Source organism: Phyllobates terribilis, unplaced genomic scaffold (genome assembly GCF_046119375.1).
Source record: "Phyllobates terribilis strain yellow unplaced genomic scaffold, ASM4611937v1 Scaffold_11__3_contigs__length_659146591, whole genome shotgun sequence".
NCBI classification, from domain to species: domain Eukaryota; kingdom Metazoa; phylum Chordata; class Amphibia; order Anura; family Dendrobatidae; genus Phyllobates; species Phyllobates terribilis.
The window spans coordinates 217,356,831-217,375,164 of NW_027362771.1; the positions used below are offsets into that span (position 1 = coordinate 217,356,831).

The 18,334-nt window shown below is 43.3% G+C and overlaps 1 protein-coding gene across 1 annotated transcript in view; it reads left to right on the plus strand.

Moving 5' to 3' along the window:
- Positions 1–18,334, plus strand: part of LOC141165936 (V-type proton ATPase subunit S1-like) — a 150,807-nt gene that overhangs the window by 83,896 nt on the left and 48,577 nt on the right. The window contains exon 6 of the mRNA XM_073652041.1: positions 16,732–16,817. Coding sequence (XP_073508142.1) covers positions 16,732–16,817 — 86 coding nt within the window. The remainder of the gene's footprint in view (positions 1–16,731; positions 16,818–18,334) is intronic.

Genomic DNA, 18,334 nt, shown 5'->3' on the forward strand with positions numbered 1-18,334 from the left:
GATATAGTATATCTTGATTTCAGCAAAGCATTTGACAAAGTATCTCACACCATCCTTATTGAAAAAATGACCAAGTATGCAATGGACCAGGCAACTGTTAGGTGGATTCATAACTGGCTTAGTGATCGGACTCAAAGGGTGGTTGTAAATGGCTTCACATCCAGCTGGATGAATGTCTCAAGTGGGGTACCACAGGGCTCCGTCCTGGGACCTGTATTGTTCAACATCTTTATCAATGATTTAGATGAAGGAATTGAGGGTAAACTGATTAAATTTGTTGATGACACAAAGCTAGGAGGGATAGCTAATACTAGAGAAGAGAGAGAGAGGATTCAAAAAGACCTAAATAAACTGGAGCAGTGGGCAGCAACCAACAGAATGGTTTTTAACAGGGAAAAATGCAAAGTACTACATCTGGGCAATAAAAATGTAAAAAGCATATACAGAATGGGAGGAATAGAGCTAAGCAACAGTACATGTGAAAAAGACTTAGGTATACTAATAGATCATAGACTGAACATGAGTCAACAGTGTGATGCAGCAGCAAAAAAGGCAAATACAATTCTGGGATGTATTAACAGAAGCATACAGTCTAGATCACATGAAGTCATTATCGGTCTTTACTCCTCTTTGGTCAGACCTCATCTGGAATACTGTGTACAGTTTTGGGTACCACATTTTAAAAAAGACATAGACAAACTGGAGCAAGTTCAGAGAAGAGCGACCAGAATGGTGACTGGTCTGAAAACCATGTCCTATGAGGAACGGTTACAGGATTTGGGAATGTTTAGCTTGCAAAAAAGAAGACTGAGAGGAGACTTAATAGCTGTCTACAAATATGTCAAGGGCTGTCACATTGTAGAAGGATCATCCTTATTCTCATTTGCACAAGGAAAGACTAGAAGCAATGGGATGAAACTAAATGGGAGGAGACACAGATTAGATATTAGAAAAAACTTTTTGACAGTTAGGGTGATTAATGAGTGGAACAGGCTGCCACGAGAAGTGGTGAGTTCCCCTTCAATGGACGTCTTCAAACAGAGGCTGGACAGACATCTGTCTGAGATGATTTAGTGAATCCTGCTTTGAGCAGGGGGTTGGACCAGATGACCCAGGAGGTCCCTTCCAACTCTACCATTCTATGATTCTATGATTCTATGATTCTATGTCACCCCCCCATATTATGCCCCATGCAGCTTGTCACCCCCCCCCATATTATGCCCCATGCAGGATGTCCCTTTCCCCCCATATAATGCCCCATGCAGGATGTCCCTTTCCCCCCCATATAATGCCCCATCCAGGATGTCACCCCCCATATAATGCCCCATGCAGCATGTCACCCCCCCATATAATGCCCCATGCAGCATGTCACCCCCCCATATAATGCCCCATGCAGTATGTCACCCCCCCATATAATGCCACATGCAGCATATCACCCCCCCATATAATGCCACATGCAGCATGTCACCCCCCCATATAATGCCCCATGCTGGATGTCACCCCCCATATCATGCCCCTTGCAGGATGTCACCCCCCCATATTATACCCCTTGCAGGATGTCACCCCCCATATAATGACCTATGCCTCCATACATTAAAAAAAATAATAATAATTCAATACTCACCTCACTTCTCACTTGCTGCGGCTGCTCTACTCTGGTCTGGACTCCAGCGTCGCGGCGGCGTCGTCCCGCTCTGCGCTGCCTGTGACGGCACTCAGGAGGGCGCGGTGTAAAGACGTCACCGCACCCTCTGACCTGAGACGTCACAGGAAGCGCAGAGCAGGAAGATAGCGGATCTGCAGAGGCACGGGGAGAGGTAAGTATCCACCTGCCGGGGCCCTGAGCAAGCGGGGGAGAAGGGCGGGCTCTGACACCGCTCTCCTCTCCTCCACCCATAGCCCGGCGGGCCGGATAAAAGTCCTCCGCGGGCCGCATGTGGCCCGCGGGCCGTAGTTTGAGGACCGCTGCTCTAGCCCCTGCTTGTTACAAAAACCTCATAGCTCCATATTTTCTAATATTACCAAATAGTATCAATCTCTTCACTGTCAAATCCCTACTCAGAATGAACTGTGAAAGTAGATCTACACTCTAGCCATAGAAGAAATATTATGAGACACTAATACAGATGAAAATACAATGTATTTAGAAAACCGCACACTATTTTTACTGAATATACAGTATTGGTCAAAAGTTTGGACACACTTGTACATCCAATGGTTTAATTAGCTTTTAATGGAATGTGCACACTGCGATTCAGACTGAAGGTGGCAAAACCACAAAGGGACGATTATGGAAACAAGGAGTGAAGAAACATATGTGAAACAGACCAGAATATCAGTTAAACCATACATTTTGCAAAATACCCCCCTTTTACTCTGATGACAGACACACCTTTGGCTTTCTACCAAGCGTCTTCATCAAATAGTCACTTGAAATTGCTTATCATCAGTCTTAAACGGGATCCCAAAAGTGTTGAGCACTTGTTGGTTGGTTGACCTTCACTCTGCAGTCCAACTCATTCCAAACCATCTCAATTGATTTGAAGTTGGATGATTGTGGAGGACATGGATCTGAGATAGTATGCCATCCCTCTCGTCCTTGGTCACATAGCCCTTACATAGCAAGAAGGTGTGATTTGGGCCATTGTGATGTTACAATACAAATGATGATCCCAGTAAGTGCAAACCAGATGTGATGGCATGTAGGTGCAGAATGTTGTGGTAGCCATGCTATGTAAGTGTGACTTGAATTTGGAATAAATCACCAACAGCATCAGGCCCGGACAGTGTCAAAAAAGCAGCCCTGCCACACAAACCCCACCAGCCCACATACTATAATGGTATGTGCACACGGTCGGTATTGGCAGCGCTTTGACCACAGTATACTTTATGCTGCGTCCAAAACGCTGCACACAGGTGATTCTGCATGTGTTCATTGAACCATGCAGATTCACCGCATTCAATACATTGCACTGATATAATTTCCCTTGCAGAGATCAGCATCTCCGCAAGAGAAATTGACATGCTGCAGTCTGGAAAGACGCGCCACATGTCTGTGTCTGCGGGTGATCCGCAGGAGCACGGAGACGGATATTGGGCATGGGATTTCTACAAATCCCATCCACTATGCAGTAACATCTGGCCTCTGCGTATTGCACGCGCAAGGGCTCTGCGTGCAATCTGCAGCAATTACTAATCGTGTGCACGTATCCTAACACTCAAACCCCTGATCAGTGAATTTTGCTTTACTATGTCGTGCCCCTCACTCTCCTAAAAGGAGTTATTTTAAGAGCCTCATGTGAATGGCGCCACAGTGCATATGATCGGCCACAGCCGCATTTACATGGTGCTCTACAGAGCTCCGATTCTCGGGATCATGGGAGTCCCAACAGTCAGATCTCCAGCGATTGGACAGTTATCCCCTATCCAAAGGAGAGGGGATTACCTAGGATAATCAATTTATACAGGTTTTCCAATATTTATTTTTATTTGGTCATAGTAATATTGAAAATACTAAACCAATATTGACGCTTCTCTGACAACAGGACTGGAGAAGTGTTACTGTGCAGTGTATATATACAAGACAGGGGGGAGTGGTACTGTGCAGTGTATATATACAGGACAGGAGAAGTGGTACTGTGCAGTGTATATACAAGACATGAGGAGTGGTACTGTGCAATGTATATACTGGACGGGAGGAGTGGTACTGTGCAGTGTATATATACTGGACAGGAGAAGCAGTACTGTGCAGTGTATATACAGGACAGGAGAAGTGGTACTGTGCAGTGTATATATACAGGACAGGAGAAATGGTACTGTGCAGTGTATCTATACAGCAGGAGTGGTACTGTGCAGTGTATACAGGATAGGAGGAGTGGTACTGTGCAGTGTATATATATATACAGGATAGAAGTGGTATTGTGCAGTGTATATATGCAGGACAGGAGAAGTGGTACTGTGCAGTGTGTATACACAGGACAGGACAAGTGGTGCTGTGCAGTGTATATGCAGGACAGGAGGAGTGGTACTGTGCAGTGCATATATACAGGACAGGAGAAGTGGTACTGTGCAGTGTATATATACTCAAGAAATGGTACTGTGCAGCGTATATATACAGTACAGGAGGAGTGATACTGTGCAGTATATATATACAGTACAGGAGGAGTGATACTGTGCAGTGTATATCTACAGAACAGGAGGAGTGGTACTGTGCAGTGTATATATACAGGACAGGAGAAGTGGTGCTGTGCAGTGTATATACAGGACAGGAGGAGTGGTACCGTGCAGTGTATATATACAGGACAGGAGAAGTGGTACTGTGCAGTGTATATATACAGGACTGGAGAAGTGGTACTGTGCAGTGTATATATACAGGACAGGGGGAGTGGTACTGTGCAGTGTATATATACAGGACAGGAGAAGTGGTACTGTGCAGTGTATATATACAGGACAGGAGAAGCAGTACTTTGCAGTGTATATACAGGACAGGAGGAGTGGTATTGTGCAGTGTGTGTATACAGGACAGGAGGAGTGGAGGAGTGGTACTGTGCAGTGTATATATAGGACTGGAGAAGTGGTACTGTTCAGTGTATATATACGGGACAGGAGTGGTACTGTGCAGTGCATATATACAGGACAGGAGAAGTAGTACTGTGCAGTGTATATATACAGGACAGGAGGAGTGGTACTGTGCATTGTATATACAGGACAGAAGGAGAGGTATTGTGCAGTGTATATACAGGACAGGAAGAGAGGAGTAGTACTGTGCAGTGTATATATACAGGACAGGAGAAGTGGTACTGTGCAGTGTATATATACAGGACAGGAGAAATGGTACTGTGCAGTGTATCTATGCAGGAGGAGTGGTACTGTGCAGTGTATACAGGACAGGAGTGGTACTGTGCAGTGTATATATACAGGACAGGAGAAGTGGTACTGTGCAGTGTGTATACACAGGACAGGCGAAGTGGTGCTGTGCAGTGTATATACAGGACAGGAGGAGTGGTACCGTGCAGTGTATATATACAGGACAGGAGAAGTGGTACTGTGCAGTGTATACACACAGGACAGGAGAAGTGGTACTGTGCAGTGTATATGTAAGGTGCCCCAGCGAGGTAGTCGTGGGCGAGCTGTAGCCCCCTCTCGCTATGGCACCCTACAGACAATACGTGTCCTCCCTCTGAAGTGTGGCTGTGTATGTGGTGCTCTTCACTTACTTCAAGCCATCCGATCGCGGCTGTCTCCAGGCATTTCTCTTCTGGGACCAGGACAGCAATAAATTCAGAGGACACGAGGTTCTTAACCAGAACTTGAACTTTACTTGGGGAAGAGGAATATATACAATATTTACAGGCAGATATAATGGATAAGGCCCAACAGGCTATCATCTCTCTCACAGGCGCTGGCAACATCTTCAGCCCTGGTTCCTTCTTTGAGTGAAGCATCTCTGTGACTCTATCTCTAGCCCAAGAGACTCTTCTGTAATACTGACAGTGACCTGGATCCAATCTCTCCCCCACGTCTTAGCCTGGAGTCCTATTTATCTTCCTCTGCTTCCTGCAGACTAGAAGTGCCCCGGGTCCTCACTACCTTTGTTGAGTTTCTCCGGCCGGCTAACAGGACTCGTGCTCTTGCGTAGGGAGACTTGCACACTGGTGATCCCACTGTCTGAGGGTATGGAGCTCCCGTCTACCCTAGCAGCCAATATACTCAGGCTGCCTGTAGGATTCTCTGTCCCATCTCTTACTGAAGAATCACTTCCTGATTCTGGAAACTAAACAGAGATTTTCCTAATGTGCCCACCCTCAGTGAGCTGTCATCACACAGCATTAACTCATCACTGTCTGTAACACTGCTAGCAGACTCAACCTGACATCTGCACACAGGACAGTGGCATCTTGTGGCTGTTTACAGGTACTGCAGCCCACAAGGAATTATGCCAGGAACAAGCTCTATATCACTCAAGGCTTGATCAGGGCACTAAGTTCCCCCTCTACTCTACTGACTGGACCACTAAAGCTAACCCCTTAGCTTGGTCTACCAACAGTTCTGAGTGGTCTGACTTCAGGAACACTTCCTTTAACTATCTCAGTGCCAAGGGAAGGCTACGCCCTTCCCCACTATTACATATATATACTCAAGAAATGGTACTGTGCAGTGTATATATATATACAGTACAGGAGGAGTGATACTGTGCAGTGTATATACAGTACAGACCAAATGTTTGGACACACCTTCTCATTTAAAGATTTTTCTGTATTTTTATGACTTTGAAAATTGTACATTCACACTGAAGGCATCAAAACTATGAATTAACACATGTGGAATTATATACTTAACAAAAAAGTGTGAAACAAGTGAAAATATGTCTTATATTCTAGGTTCTTCACAGTAGCCACCTTTTGCTTTGATGACTGCTTTGCACACTCTTGGCATTCTCTTGATGAGCTTCAAGAGGTAGTCACCGGAAATGGTCTTCACTTCACAGGTGTGCCCTGTCAGGTTTAATAAGTGGGATTCCTTGCCTTATAAATGGGGTTGGGACCATCAGTTGTGTTGTGCAGAAGTCAGGTGGATACACAGCTGATAGTCCTACTGAATAGACTGTTAGCTGCTTTTTTCTTGCCATAATACTAATTCTAAGTAAAGAAAAACGAGTGGCCATCATTACTTTAAGAAATGAAGATCAGTCAGTCCGAAAAATTAGGCAAACTTTGAAAGTGTCCCCAAGTGCAGTTGCAAAAACCATCAAGCGCTACAAAGAAACTGGCTCACATGAGGACCGTCCCAGGAAAGGAAGACCAAGAGTCACCTCTGCTTCTGAGGATAAGTTTATCTGAGTCACCAGCCTCAGAAATCGCAGGTTAACAGCAGCTCAGATTAGAGACCAGGTCAATGCCACACAGAGTTCTAGCAGCAGACACATCTCTTCAACAACTGTTAAGAGGAGACTTTGTGCAGCTGGCCTTCATGGTAAAATAGCTGCTAGGAATCCACTGCTAAGGACAGGCAACAAGCAGAAGAGACTTGTTTTGGCTAAAGAACCCAAGGAATGGACATTAGACCAGTGGAAATCTGTGCTTTGGTCTGATGAGTCCAAATTTGAGATCTTTGGTTCCAACCATCGTGTCTTTGTGCGACGCAGAAAAGGTGAACGGATGGACTCTACATGCCTGGTTCCCACCGTGAAGCATGGAGGAGGAGGTGTGATGGTGTGGGGGTGCTTTGCTGGTGACACTGTTTGGGATTTATTCAAAACTGAAGGCATACTGAACCAGCATGGCTACCACAGCATCTTGCAGCGGCATGCTATTCCATCCGGTTTGCGTTTAGTTGGACCATCATTTATTTTTCAACAGGACAATGACCCCAAACACACCTCCAGGCTGTGTAAAGGCTATTTGACCAAGAAGGAGAGTGATGGGGTGCTACGCCAGATGACCTGGCCTCCACAGTCACCAGACCTGAACCCAATCGAGATGGTTTGGGGTGAGCTGGACCGCAGAGTGAAAGCAAAAGGGCCAACAAGTGCTAAGCATCTCTGGGAACTCCTTCAAGATTGTTGGAAGACCATTTCCGGTGACTACCTCTTGAAGCTCATCAAGAGAATGCCAAGAGTGTGCAAAGCAGTCATCAAAGCAAAAGGTGGCTACTTTGAAGAACCTAGAATATAACACATATTTTCAGTTGTTTCACACTTTTTTGTTAAGTATATAATTCCACATGTGGTAATTCATAGTTTTGATGCCTTCAGTGTGAATGTACAATTTTCATAGTCATAAAAATACGGAAAAATCTTTAAATGAGAAGGTGTGTCCAAACTTTTGGTCTGTACTGTATACAGGACAGGAGGAGTAGTACCATGCAGTGTATATCTACAGGACAGGAGGAGTGGTACCATGCAGTGTATATCTACAGGACAGGAGGAGTGGTACTGTGCAGTGTATATATACAGGACAGGAGGAGTGGTACTGTGCAGTGTTTATATATAGGACAGGAGGAGTGGTACTGTGTAGTGTATATATACAGGACAGGAGGAGTGGTACTGTGCAGTGTGTATACACAGGGCAGGAGAAGTGGTGCTGTGCAGTATATATACAGGATAGGAGGAGTGGTACCGTGCAGTGTATATATACAGGACAGGAGAAGTGGTACTGTGCAGTGTATATATACAGGACAGGAGGAGTGGTACTGTGCAGTGTGTATACACAGGACAGGAGGAGTGGTACTGTGCAGTGTGTATACACAGGACAGGAGGAGTGGTACTGTGCAGTGCATATATACAGGACAGGAGGAGTGGTACTATGCAGTGTATATATACAGGACAGGAGAAGTGGTACTGTGCAATGTATATATACAGGACAGGAGGAGTGGTACTGTGCAGTGTATATATACAGGACAGGAGAAGTGGTACTGTGCAGTGTATATATACAGGACAGGAGGAGTGGTACTGTGCAGTGTTTATACACAGGACAGGAGAAGTGGTGCTGTGCAGTGTATATATACTGGAGAAATGGTACTGTGCAATGCATATACAGGACAGGAGGAGTGGTACCGTGCAGTGTGTATATATACAGGACAGGAGAAGTGGTACTGTGCAGTGTATATATACTCGAGAAATGGTACTGTGCAGTGTATATATACAGTACAGGAGGAGTGATACTGTGCAGTGTATATAAACAGGACAGGAGGAGTGGTACTGTGCAGTGTATATATACAGGACAGGAGAAGTGGTACTGTGCAGTTTGTATACACAGGACAGGAGAAGTGGTACTGTGCAGTGTATATATACTCGAGAAATGGTACTGTGCAGTGTATATATACAGTACAGGAGGAGTGATACTGTGCAGTGTATATAAACAGGACAGGAGGAGTGGTACCGTGCAACGTATATATACAGGACAGGAGGAGTGGTACTGTGCAGTGTATATATACAGGACAGGAGAAGTGGTACGGTGCAGTGTATATATACAGCCCCACAAGCAAGCCCCCAGCCCAAGAGGTCAGCCCCCAGCTCAAGAGGTCAGCCCCCAGCCCAAGAGGTCAGCCCACAGCCCCAGAGGTCAGCCCCCAGCCCCATAAGCAAGCCACCAGGCCCATAAGCAAGCCCCCAGCCCCACAAGAAAGCCCCCAGCCCCACAAGTAAGCCCCCAGCCCAATAAGTAAGCCCCCCCCAAGCCAGTTCTGCACCAGGGAAGACTTAGGGAATCTTTAAACATTTAAAAACAAACATCATGTTCACACTGGCTAAACAGCATAGCAACATACATGCCTGCCACACACCGCACTCACTGGGCCTGGCGCGCAGGTAGCAGCAGTGCTGACTGCAGCCTGCAGAGATCTCAACTCCATTCGGTGCACTGCAGCCGGTGTTGCAAAGGTGGACTTGGGAGAGAGGAACGCGCTCTCTCCTCCCACAGAGAACGCTGACGTTGGTTCTCTTATGTGTGGCGCACGCAGCAGTTGAAATATTGAACCCTACATGCGCACGCAGCGAGCCCCTAATCCCGGCTGTGTCTCTAGATTCAAGGGGCCAGCGGCCGGTTCAGCCGGCCGGCGGCCCACTATACATACAGACATCCGCGGCCCACCGGGAAAATGCCCGGTGGGCCAGATTATCAGGTTTCACAATTGGCAGCACACATGTAGAAACAATCAGCTCAGCTTTTCTATGTCTCACAAAGACACGGCTGTTGGTTTGGTACCATAAATCTCAAATTTTGACTGATCAGAATCCAATACAGATTTCCACTAAACTAATGCCCAGTCCCTGTGTTGCTTAGCCGAAAAAAAGTGCCTTCTTGTTTGTGGTCCTCAGGAGTGGCTTTTTTGTGCTTCCAATTAGCTTTTTCTGAGGCTGGTAACGGATGAATTTATCCTCTGCAGCAGAGGTAATTCTAGGTCTTCCTTTTCTAGAGCGGTCATTATCAGAGCCAGTTTTATCATAGTGATTGATGGTTGTCATGACTGCACTTGAAGATATCATCTAGATTAAAGCAATTTTCAAGATTCGCTGACCTTCATGTCTTTAAGTAATGATTTTCTCTTTACATACTTGAGTGGTTTTTGCTATATTCTGGCTCAGAACAGTTGTGAAATAGGGCTCAGCTCTTTATACAACTGTGTACTAACACTGTCTCTGCAAAACCCACCTGATGGCCACAAACACTTTCTGAAGGCCAGTGATTCCACAAGAGAACTCTTGGTGAGGCATACTTGTACTTTGGAATCCATTTAAGGTGTCATCAAAATAAAAGGAGTAATATAAAGTTTAACACATATTCTGGTTTGTTTCACACCAGTTTCTTTACTCCTTGTATCCATATATGTTACTTCATGATTTTGCTGCTTTCAATCTGAGTCTAGAATGTACACATTTTGATAAGAACAGGGAAAATCACAGGATGAATATAAATACACTTATTTTCATACATACTCATGACCCTTATGTCTCAATTTTCTGCCCTATTGCTGACTGTGCTAGGATAGGATTGGTATAGAGGTAGTAAAACATGTCCTACTGTACTGCTTTCTCAGCTGCACTTATGAGAAAGTGAAGTCTGACTCTGGCTCACGCTGCTATTGCAGATGCTCTAAAAGTGGTCTGTAATACTGTATTGCTCTTTGCTCACTGCGTTAAGGGTTCCTGGTTGGACAATATATCCGTCACTCATGAGCAGAGGCGAAGAATTATGGAGCCTTTTATGCAAAAAACAGAGAGCACTTCTGTTTTAGTGTCCATCTTCACATTCACATTCATGCTGCTGCTAAAACAGCCTAAAAAGTGTTATCCGTTTTTATTTCAAAAGTTTTACACATTCACAACTGCTGTCACATTCCCTTTATGGTCAACATATTATAATGAATTGTCATACTACTGGTTATACTCAGGCCATATGTTTTATAAAAACTAGAGCAGAGTGTTCCTCACATTATGTAACAGAAGACACATTTCCATCTAACTTTATATGGAACCTCCATAATGGCTGCCTTTGTGTTTATAAATTAAAATATGTGGTGCATATATACACTATCGTTCAAAAGTTTGGGGTTTAGAAATTTAGAAATTTAATTTCAAATGTCATTATTTTTGAAAGAAAAGCACATTTTTTTCAATGAAGCTAACATTAAATGAATCAGAAATACACTCTATACATTGTTAATGTGGTAAATGACTACAGTATTCTAGCTTCAAATGTCTTGTTTTTATTGCAATAACTACAAAGTTGTATAGCGGCCCATTTCCAACAACCACCACTCCAGTGTTTTAATGGTACATTGTGTTTGCTAACTGTGTGAGAAGGCTATTGGATGTTTAGAAAACTCTAGAAAACCCTTGCACAAGTATGTTAGCCCAGCTGAAAATGGTTTGGCTGATTTGAGAAGCTATAAAATTGACCTTCCTTTGATCTAGTTGAGAATCTGGAGCATTACATTTGTTTGTTCTATGAAACTCTCAAAATGGCCAGAAAAAGAGAACTTTCATGTGAAACTCGACAGTCTATTTTTGTTCTTAGAAATGAAGGCTATTCCATGCGAGAGATTGCCAAGAAACTGAAGATTTCCTACAACGGTGTGTACTACTCCCTTCAGAGGAGAGCACAAACAGGCTCTAACCAGAGTAGAAACAAAAGTGGGCGGCCCCGTTGCACAACTGAGCAACAAGACAAGTACGTTAGAGTCTCTAGTTTGAGAAATCGATGCCTCACAGCTCCTCAACTGGCAGCTTCATTAACGCCAGTGTCAACGTCTACAGTGAACAGGCGAATCCGTGATGCTGGCCTTCAGGGCAAAGTGGCAAAGAAAAAGCCATATCTGAGACTGGCTAATAAAAGGAAAAGATTAATATGGGCAAAAGAACACAGACATTGGACAGAAGAAGATTGGAAAAAAGTTTTATGGAAAGACAAAACAAAGTTTGAGGTGTTTGGATCACACAGAAGAACATTTGTGAGATGCAGAACAACTGAAAAGATGCTGGAAGAGTGCCTGACGCCATCTTTCAAGCATGGTGGAGGTAATGTGATGGTCTGGGGTTGCTTTGGTGCTGGTAAAGTGGGAGATTTGTACTAGGTAAATGGGATTTTAAATAAGGAAGGCTATCACTCCATTTTGCAACGGCATGCCATACCGTGTGGACAGCGCTTGATTTGAACCAATTTCATCCTACAACAGGACAATGACCTAAAGCACACCTGCAAATTATGCATTAACTATTTAGGGAAGAAGCAGCAGCTGGTATTCTATCTCTAATGGAGTGGCCAGCGCAGTCACCAGATCTCAACCCCATTGAGCTGTTGTGGGAGCAGCTTGACCGTATGGTGCGCAAAAAAGTGCCCATCAAAAAGCTAGAATGCCAAAGGTCTGCAATGCTGTAATTGCTGCAAAGGGAGCATTCTTTGACAAAAACAAAGTTTGAAGGAGAAAATTATTCTTTCTAATAAAAATCATTATTTCTAACCTTGTCAATGTCTGGACTATATTTTCTAATCATTTTGCAACTCATTTGATAAATAAAAGTATGGGTTTTCATGGAAAGTGTAGTGTCTATAAATATATATCCAGAAATGATGGAAGCAGCACTCCAATTCAGTGAAAAAAGTTGATTTGAATGGCCCATATGGCGACGTTTCGGTCTACAGTGGAGACCCTTCTCAAGAATGTGTATTGTGGGCTGGTATGTGCCTGGGGAGCTTTGCGCCATAATTTTCTGCTGGTGCTGTTCATTACTCTCTTTTTATATATATATATATATATATATATATATATATATATATATATATTAGATAGGTAGATATATAGATCTCTATATAGATAAATAGATATACTGTATATGACATGACATTACATATTATATACAGATTAATCAATTTATTAGCATCACCCTATAGATCACTGTGACGAAACAGCTTCTTATCTTAATCAGCCAGACGTCTAGATTTGTTAAACCAAGAGAAATACACTATTGTGTTTGTGTTGACTTGTGAATTTATGTGTATTTCTGTGGTTGATCAAGAAGGACATACTATTATGTGTATAAACCGGAATGTTGACTTTTATTGGTCTGTGAAAAATGATGTTTGTTACTATGTTAATTGCAGATTGTATGAAGCCAGCTAGTTTATTTACAAGAGCAGGGGGATTAGCTCAAACAATGAGATCTGAGTGAGCCCTGAACCTAACCCTTCCCGTCCTGTGACTGGTGACCTTAACCACATACAGTACAGACCAAAAGTTTGGACACACCTTCTCATTTGAAGATTTTTCTGTATTTTCAGGACTAGGAAAATTGTACATTCACACTGAAGGCATCAAAACTATGAATTAACACATGTGGAATTATATACTTAACAAAAAAGTGTGAAACAACTGAAAATATGTCTTATATTCTAGGTTCTTCAAAGTAGCCACATTTTGCTTTGATGACTGCTTTGCACACTCTTGGCATTCTCTTGATGAGCTTCAAGAGGTAGTCACCCGAAATGGTTTTCACTTCACAGGTGTGCCCTGTCAGGTTTAATAAGTGGGATTTCTTGTCTTATAAATGGGGTTGGGACCATCAGTTGTGTTGTGCAGAAGTCTGGTGGATACACAGCTGATAGTCCTACTGAATAGACTGTTAGAATTTGTATTATGGCAAGAAAAAAGCAGCTAAGTAAAGAAAAACAAGTGGCCATCATTACTTTAAGAAATGAAGGTCAGTCAGTCTGAAAAATTGGGCAAACTTTGAAAGTGTCCCCAAGTGCAGTTGCAAAAACCATCAAGCGCTACAAAGAAACTGGCTCACGTGAGGACCGCCCCAGGAAAGGAAGACCAAGAGTCACCTCTGCTTCTGAGGATAAGTTTATCCGAGTCACCAGCCTCAGAAATCGCAGGTTAACAGCAGCTCAGATTAGAGACCAGGTCAATGCCACACAGTGTTCTAGCAGCAGACACATCTCTTCAACAACTGTTAAGAGGAGACTTTGTGCAGCAGTCCTTCATGGTAAAATGGCTGCTAGGAATCCACTGCTAAGGACAGGCAACAAGCAGAAGAGACTTGTTTGGGTTAAAGAACACAAGGAATGGACCATTAGACCAGTGGAAATCTGTGCTTTGGTCTGATGAGTCCAAATTTGATATCTTTGGTTCCAACCACCGTGTCTTTGTTCGACACAGAAAAGGTGAACGGATGGACTCTACATGTCTGGTTCCCACCGTGAAGCATGGAGGAAGAGGTGTGATGGTGTGGGGGTGCTTTGCTGGTGACACTGTTGGGGATTTATTCAAAATTGAAGGCATACTGAACCAGCATGGCTACCACAGCATCTTGCAGCGGCATGCTATTCCATCCGGTTTGCGTTTAGCTGGACCATCATTTATTTTTCAACAGGACAAAAACTCCAAACACACCTCCAGGCTGTGTAAGGGCTATTTGACCAAGAAGGAGAGTGATGGGGTGCTACGCCAGATGACCTGATCAGACCTGAACCCAATCGAGATGGTTTGGGGTGAGCTGGACGACAGAGTGAAGGCAAAAGGGCCAACAAGTGCTAAGCATCTCTGGGAACTCCTTTAAGATTGTTGGAAGACCATTTCCGGTGACTACCTCTTGAAGCTCATAAAGAGAATGCCAAGAGTGTGCAAAGCAGTCATCAAAGCCAAAGGTGGCTACTTTGAAGAACCTAGAATATAAGACAGTTGTTTCACACTTTTTTGTTAAGTATATAATTCCACATGTGTTAATTCATAGTTTTGATGCCTTCAGCGTGAATGTACAATTTTCATAGTCAAGAAAATACAGAAAAATCTTTAAATGAGAAGGTGTGTCCAAACTTTTGGTCTGTACTGTATGTAAATATATAAAGGGTTTTCTGTCCTGCTGGAAAGGGAATTAAGGAGAATCAGAGAGACATTCTTCAGGACAGCAGATGGATAGCATGGTTCGATCCAGAGAGACACGGATTTGCATTCTACATGATTCCGGCCTAAGGGTATACGGCCCTGACTGGAAGGATACAAATCTGCTCCATTGACCATCAGAGAACTCAAGGATACATTAGGGGGAACCAGGTTGGAATGATGAAGTTAGCTGGCCCCATAGATATGTTTTTGGGGTTGCCAGGTGGGACCCACCAGTCGCCTGGAACACATGGAGACATTAGGAGAAGCCAGATTGGGACCAGCCGGTCATCTGGACCCATTGAAACTCTCAGAGAGGCCAGGGTGGGACCCTCGGGTCTCCTGGCCTTGTACCTCTGTGAACTGTCAGCTTCCTAAACTTGCCGCTATCTCCTCTCTGTGGGGGCCCGCCAAAAGCCAGGGGCCACTGGTTGAGGTAGTTGGCCTTGGAAGAACCAAAGTCGCAGATGCTCTATTCTCATTGGGCCAGTGGAAGGGTGAGACTGTGTAATTTTGCACCATCTTGGGTACTTGCGGGGACTGTTCTATCTGTTTATTGCCTGTTTTGTGGTTTAATAAAGTATTGCCACACTGTTTTACCCTCATCCTGTGTTTTCTGAGTAGTATTATGCCCACGGAAGACCCCAGGTCTTCACAATCAGACATGTGAAACTCTGGCTCGTGGGCCAAATCTGGCCCGCAGGCTGATTATATTTGGCCCGCAAGTCAGGAGCATTGCTGGGTTGCTACAGCAACTCTGTGCAGCTCAACTGAACTCCCACGCCAGCGTCTCTGTCCATGCATGCAGGCTGCTCCTCCTCCAGGCTCCAGCTCTCCTCAGCCTGCAACCATCGAGTCGCCTCCCATCCTCCAGCCTGTGTAGAATGGCATGTTCTCCCTCATTTACCCAAGAACTCTTCTACTGATGGAGGTGAGAATGCTTCCTGCTGCCTGTCAGCTTTATCACAGCAGGATGGTCGCAGAGTCTGAGATTACATTGATATAATAACTTTGTGACAGGGCTCCTGTCACTGCTGCTCTGATGAATCCAGGCTGGGCCACTGATCCCTCCCTTGCCCCCATGCAGTGGAGTCAACTCCTATGGCAGTGACTTATTTCCCCGCTACATTCCAAACAGAGTTCTGCAGAGCCCAATTGCTGGGTCCAAAGCCCCATGTTTGGAATCACTGCTGGTTTAACTGCTGGGACCCCAAGCAATCACAAAGTTATCCCCTATCTAGAGATGAGTAGATCCATGTCAGTGCTCTCTGGCCATGGACAGGAATGGAGCAAATTTCCTGAGCTTCTGGGTTCCCCCACACATTATTTGATGTGCCGGCCTGGTGTGATGTCATCTGTTCATTGTGCAGTGCACAAGTGACATCTTGCCAGTCTGGCCAATCATGAGATGAAACTCATGGTGACCAAACTACTGTTTACTGTAGACATTTTATAATAAATATTAAGGTTGGCTCTCGACTTTGTCCAATTTTTTAATTTTGGCCCTCTGTGTTTTTGAGTTTGACTTCCCTGCTATAGATAAAAGATTTCAGTCCATTCTGCAAGGGCCCAAAACACGTTTGGACATACTATCATAATTTTTATAAACAGCAGAAACATACAATAACTATAGGGGAGCAGGAGATGCAGAGTCAATACCTGAAGTCCAAAGCCCCCTCTACCACATGGGAAGACATTATTATAAATTACACATGATAGATGGAGGGACATGTTACATATTTAAAGTTACATCTATAATTATTATTTTATTGTTTTTGAGAATATTTACTTTAATATTTTATTCAATAAAGAAACTACACATAGCCACTAATATCTTGTTTTCATTTACAGCCAAGCACATTGGGAAGATCACACAGGAACTGAAGAACAGAGGATTTCACTTTACTGCAATGTACACAGGAATGAAGCCATCCAAAGTAAATAAAAAACTTATAAGCTTTAAAAGCCTTTGAAGAAAGGATCAAGGAGCATAATACTCTATAGGCAGTGCATAAGGAATCAAACTAGATATAGCATTATTATAGTATATTATGTTCACTTTTGTATATATTTTATATATATATTACAAATTCTATTTTTATTCAATGGCTTACAAGTTATCCACTTTGACTAAGCTAAAACAATATTGCAGGCATGGTATGCAACATTTTATTTCAGAACATAATACAGGCCAACTAAGTTACATTTTCCAAGATGGTATTATCATGTCATGTCTGAAATGTCTAGAGCAGGTAATGAGAATATGATGGATATCACTGGTCGGCTGCATATTAGAATATCATCCTTGCCAATATATGCTGCTAATAAATTGATGGTTTGGGATTTGTGAGAGGATAGGTTGATATATTACTCCTGTTCCAAATTACAGTGAGACGTGTGACAGCTCAGTACAAATTATACAATAACAATTTGAGATTGTACACCTTTGATTTACAATAGCATCTCAGATGAATTTTTTATACAGTGATTCTTATTATGCCGTATAACATGAGAAAATAGCATAAAGTTTTTCACGGCTTGGATGCCATCTTCTTTCCAATAAAGTCTGTAGTATATGTTCCACTATTCCTTCCTAGCCAATATATGCTGCCAAATGCATTTCTCTTGTCCTTATAAGCAGCACTTTCAAGTAATTTGCACATAATCAGCTTCACATAGACTACTATTGGCCAAGCACATTCAGTAACAAGCAGCTTCTACTGTACATATGTGCAATAGCGTCTATAGACTTCTATGGGCTGTTTTGACTTCAATGGACTTAAAAGTCTATGATGACCTTGGCATGCAGTGTAGTATTAGTGACATCCATTGTTTGGGAGTATCGATTAGATTAGAAGTCAAACCTTTGTAAATTGAGGCTGGTTGCTGCTCAGAAAGTTAATCAGGAATGCGTAATTTGCTGACTCGACCAGGACCTGATGAAACACCTGAATTTTCACAGACCACACAATATCTTAAATTGAAATAAATTACAAAGTTGTTTTATTTTTAAAAGTTGACTTCATTAAAACCATTTTAGCTAATAGTAAAAACACCCTTAAACTTGAATTAACATATGCAGTGCACTGCCTTTGACTTTAATGCAGTAAAAAGTGTAAGTAAAGAATACCAGTGTGGAGTTTTGACTGCTGGGGCGCCCACTATTGCAGAGAACAGGGTTGTCCCATTCTAGGTCCTTAGTGAAGAGTTGGCTGCAATGAGCAGTTATTCTTCAATAGACTCCACATGAGATGCAGGAACAGCTAAGTCAACTGGTACCCTGTTGTCGACATCTTAGTTGTCCTGATAATCATATTAAGATGTCATAAATGCTCATTATGGGACAACCTCTGGTTCATTTTACTTTACTAAGGGACAATCATGATCTAAGGCCATGCTGAAATCCATAGTCTTTTACTTCCAGTGTTTAGCTACGCTGGCTGGCAATACATGA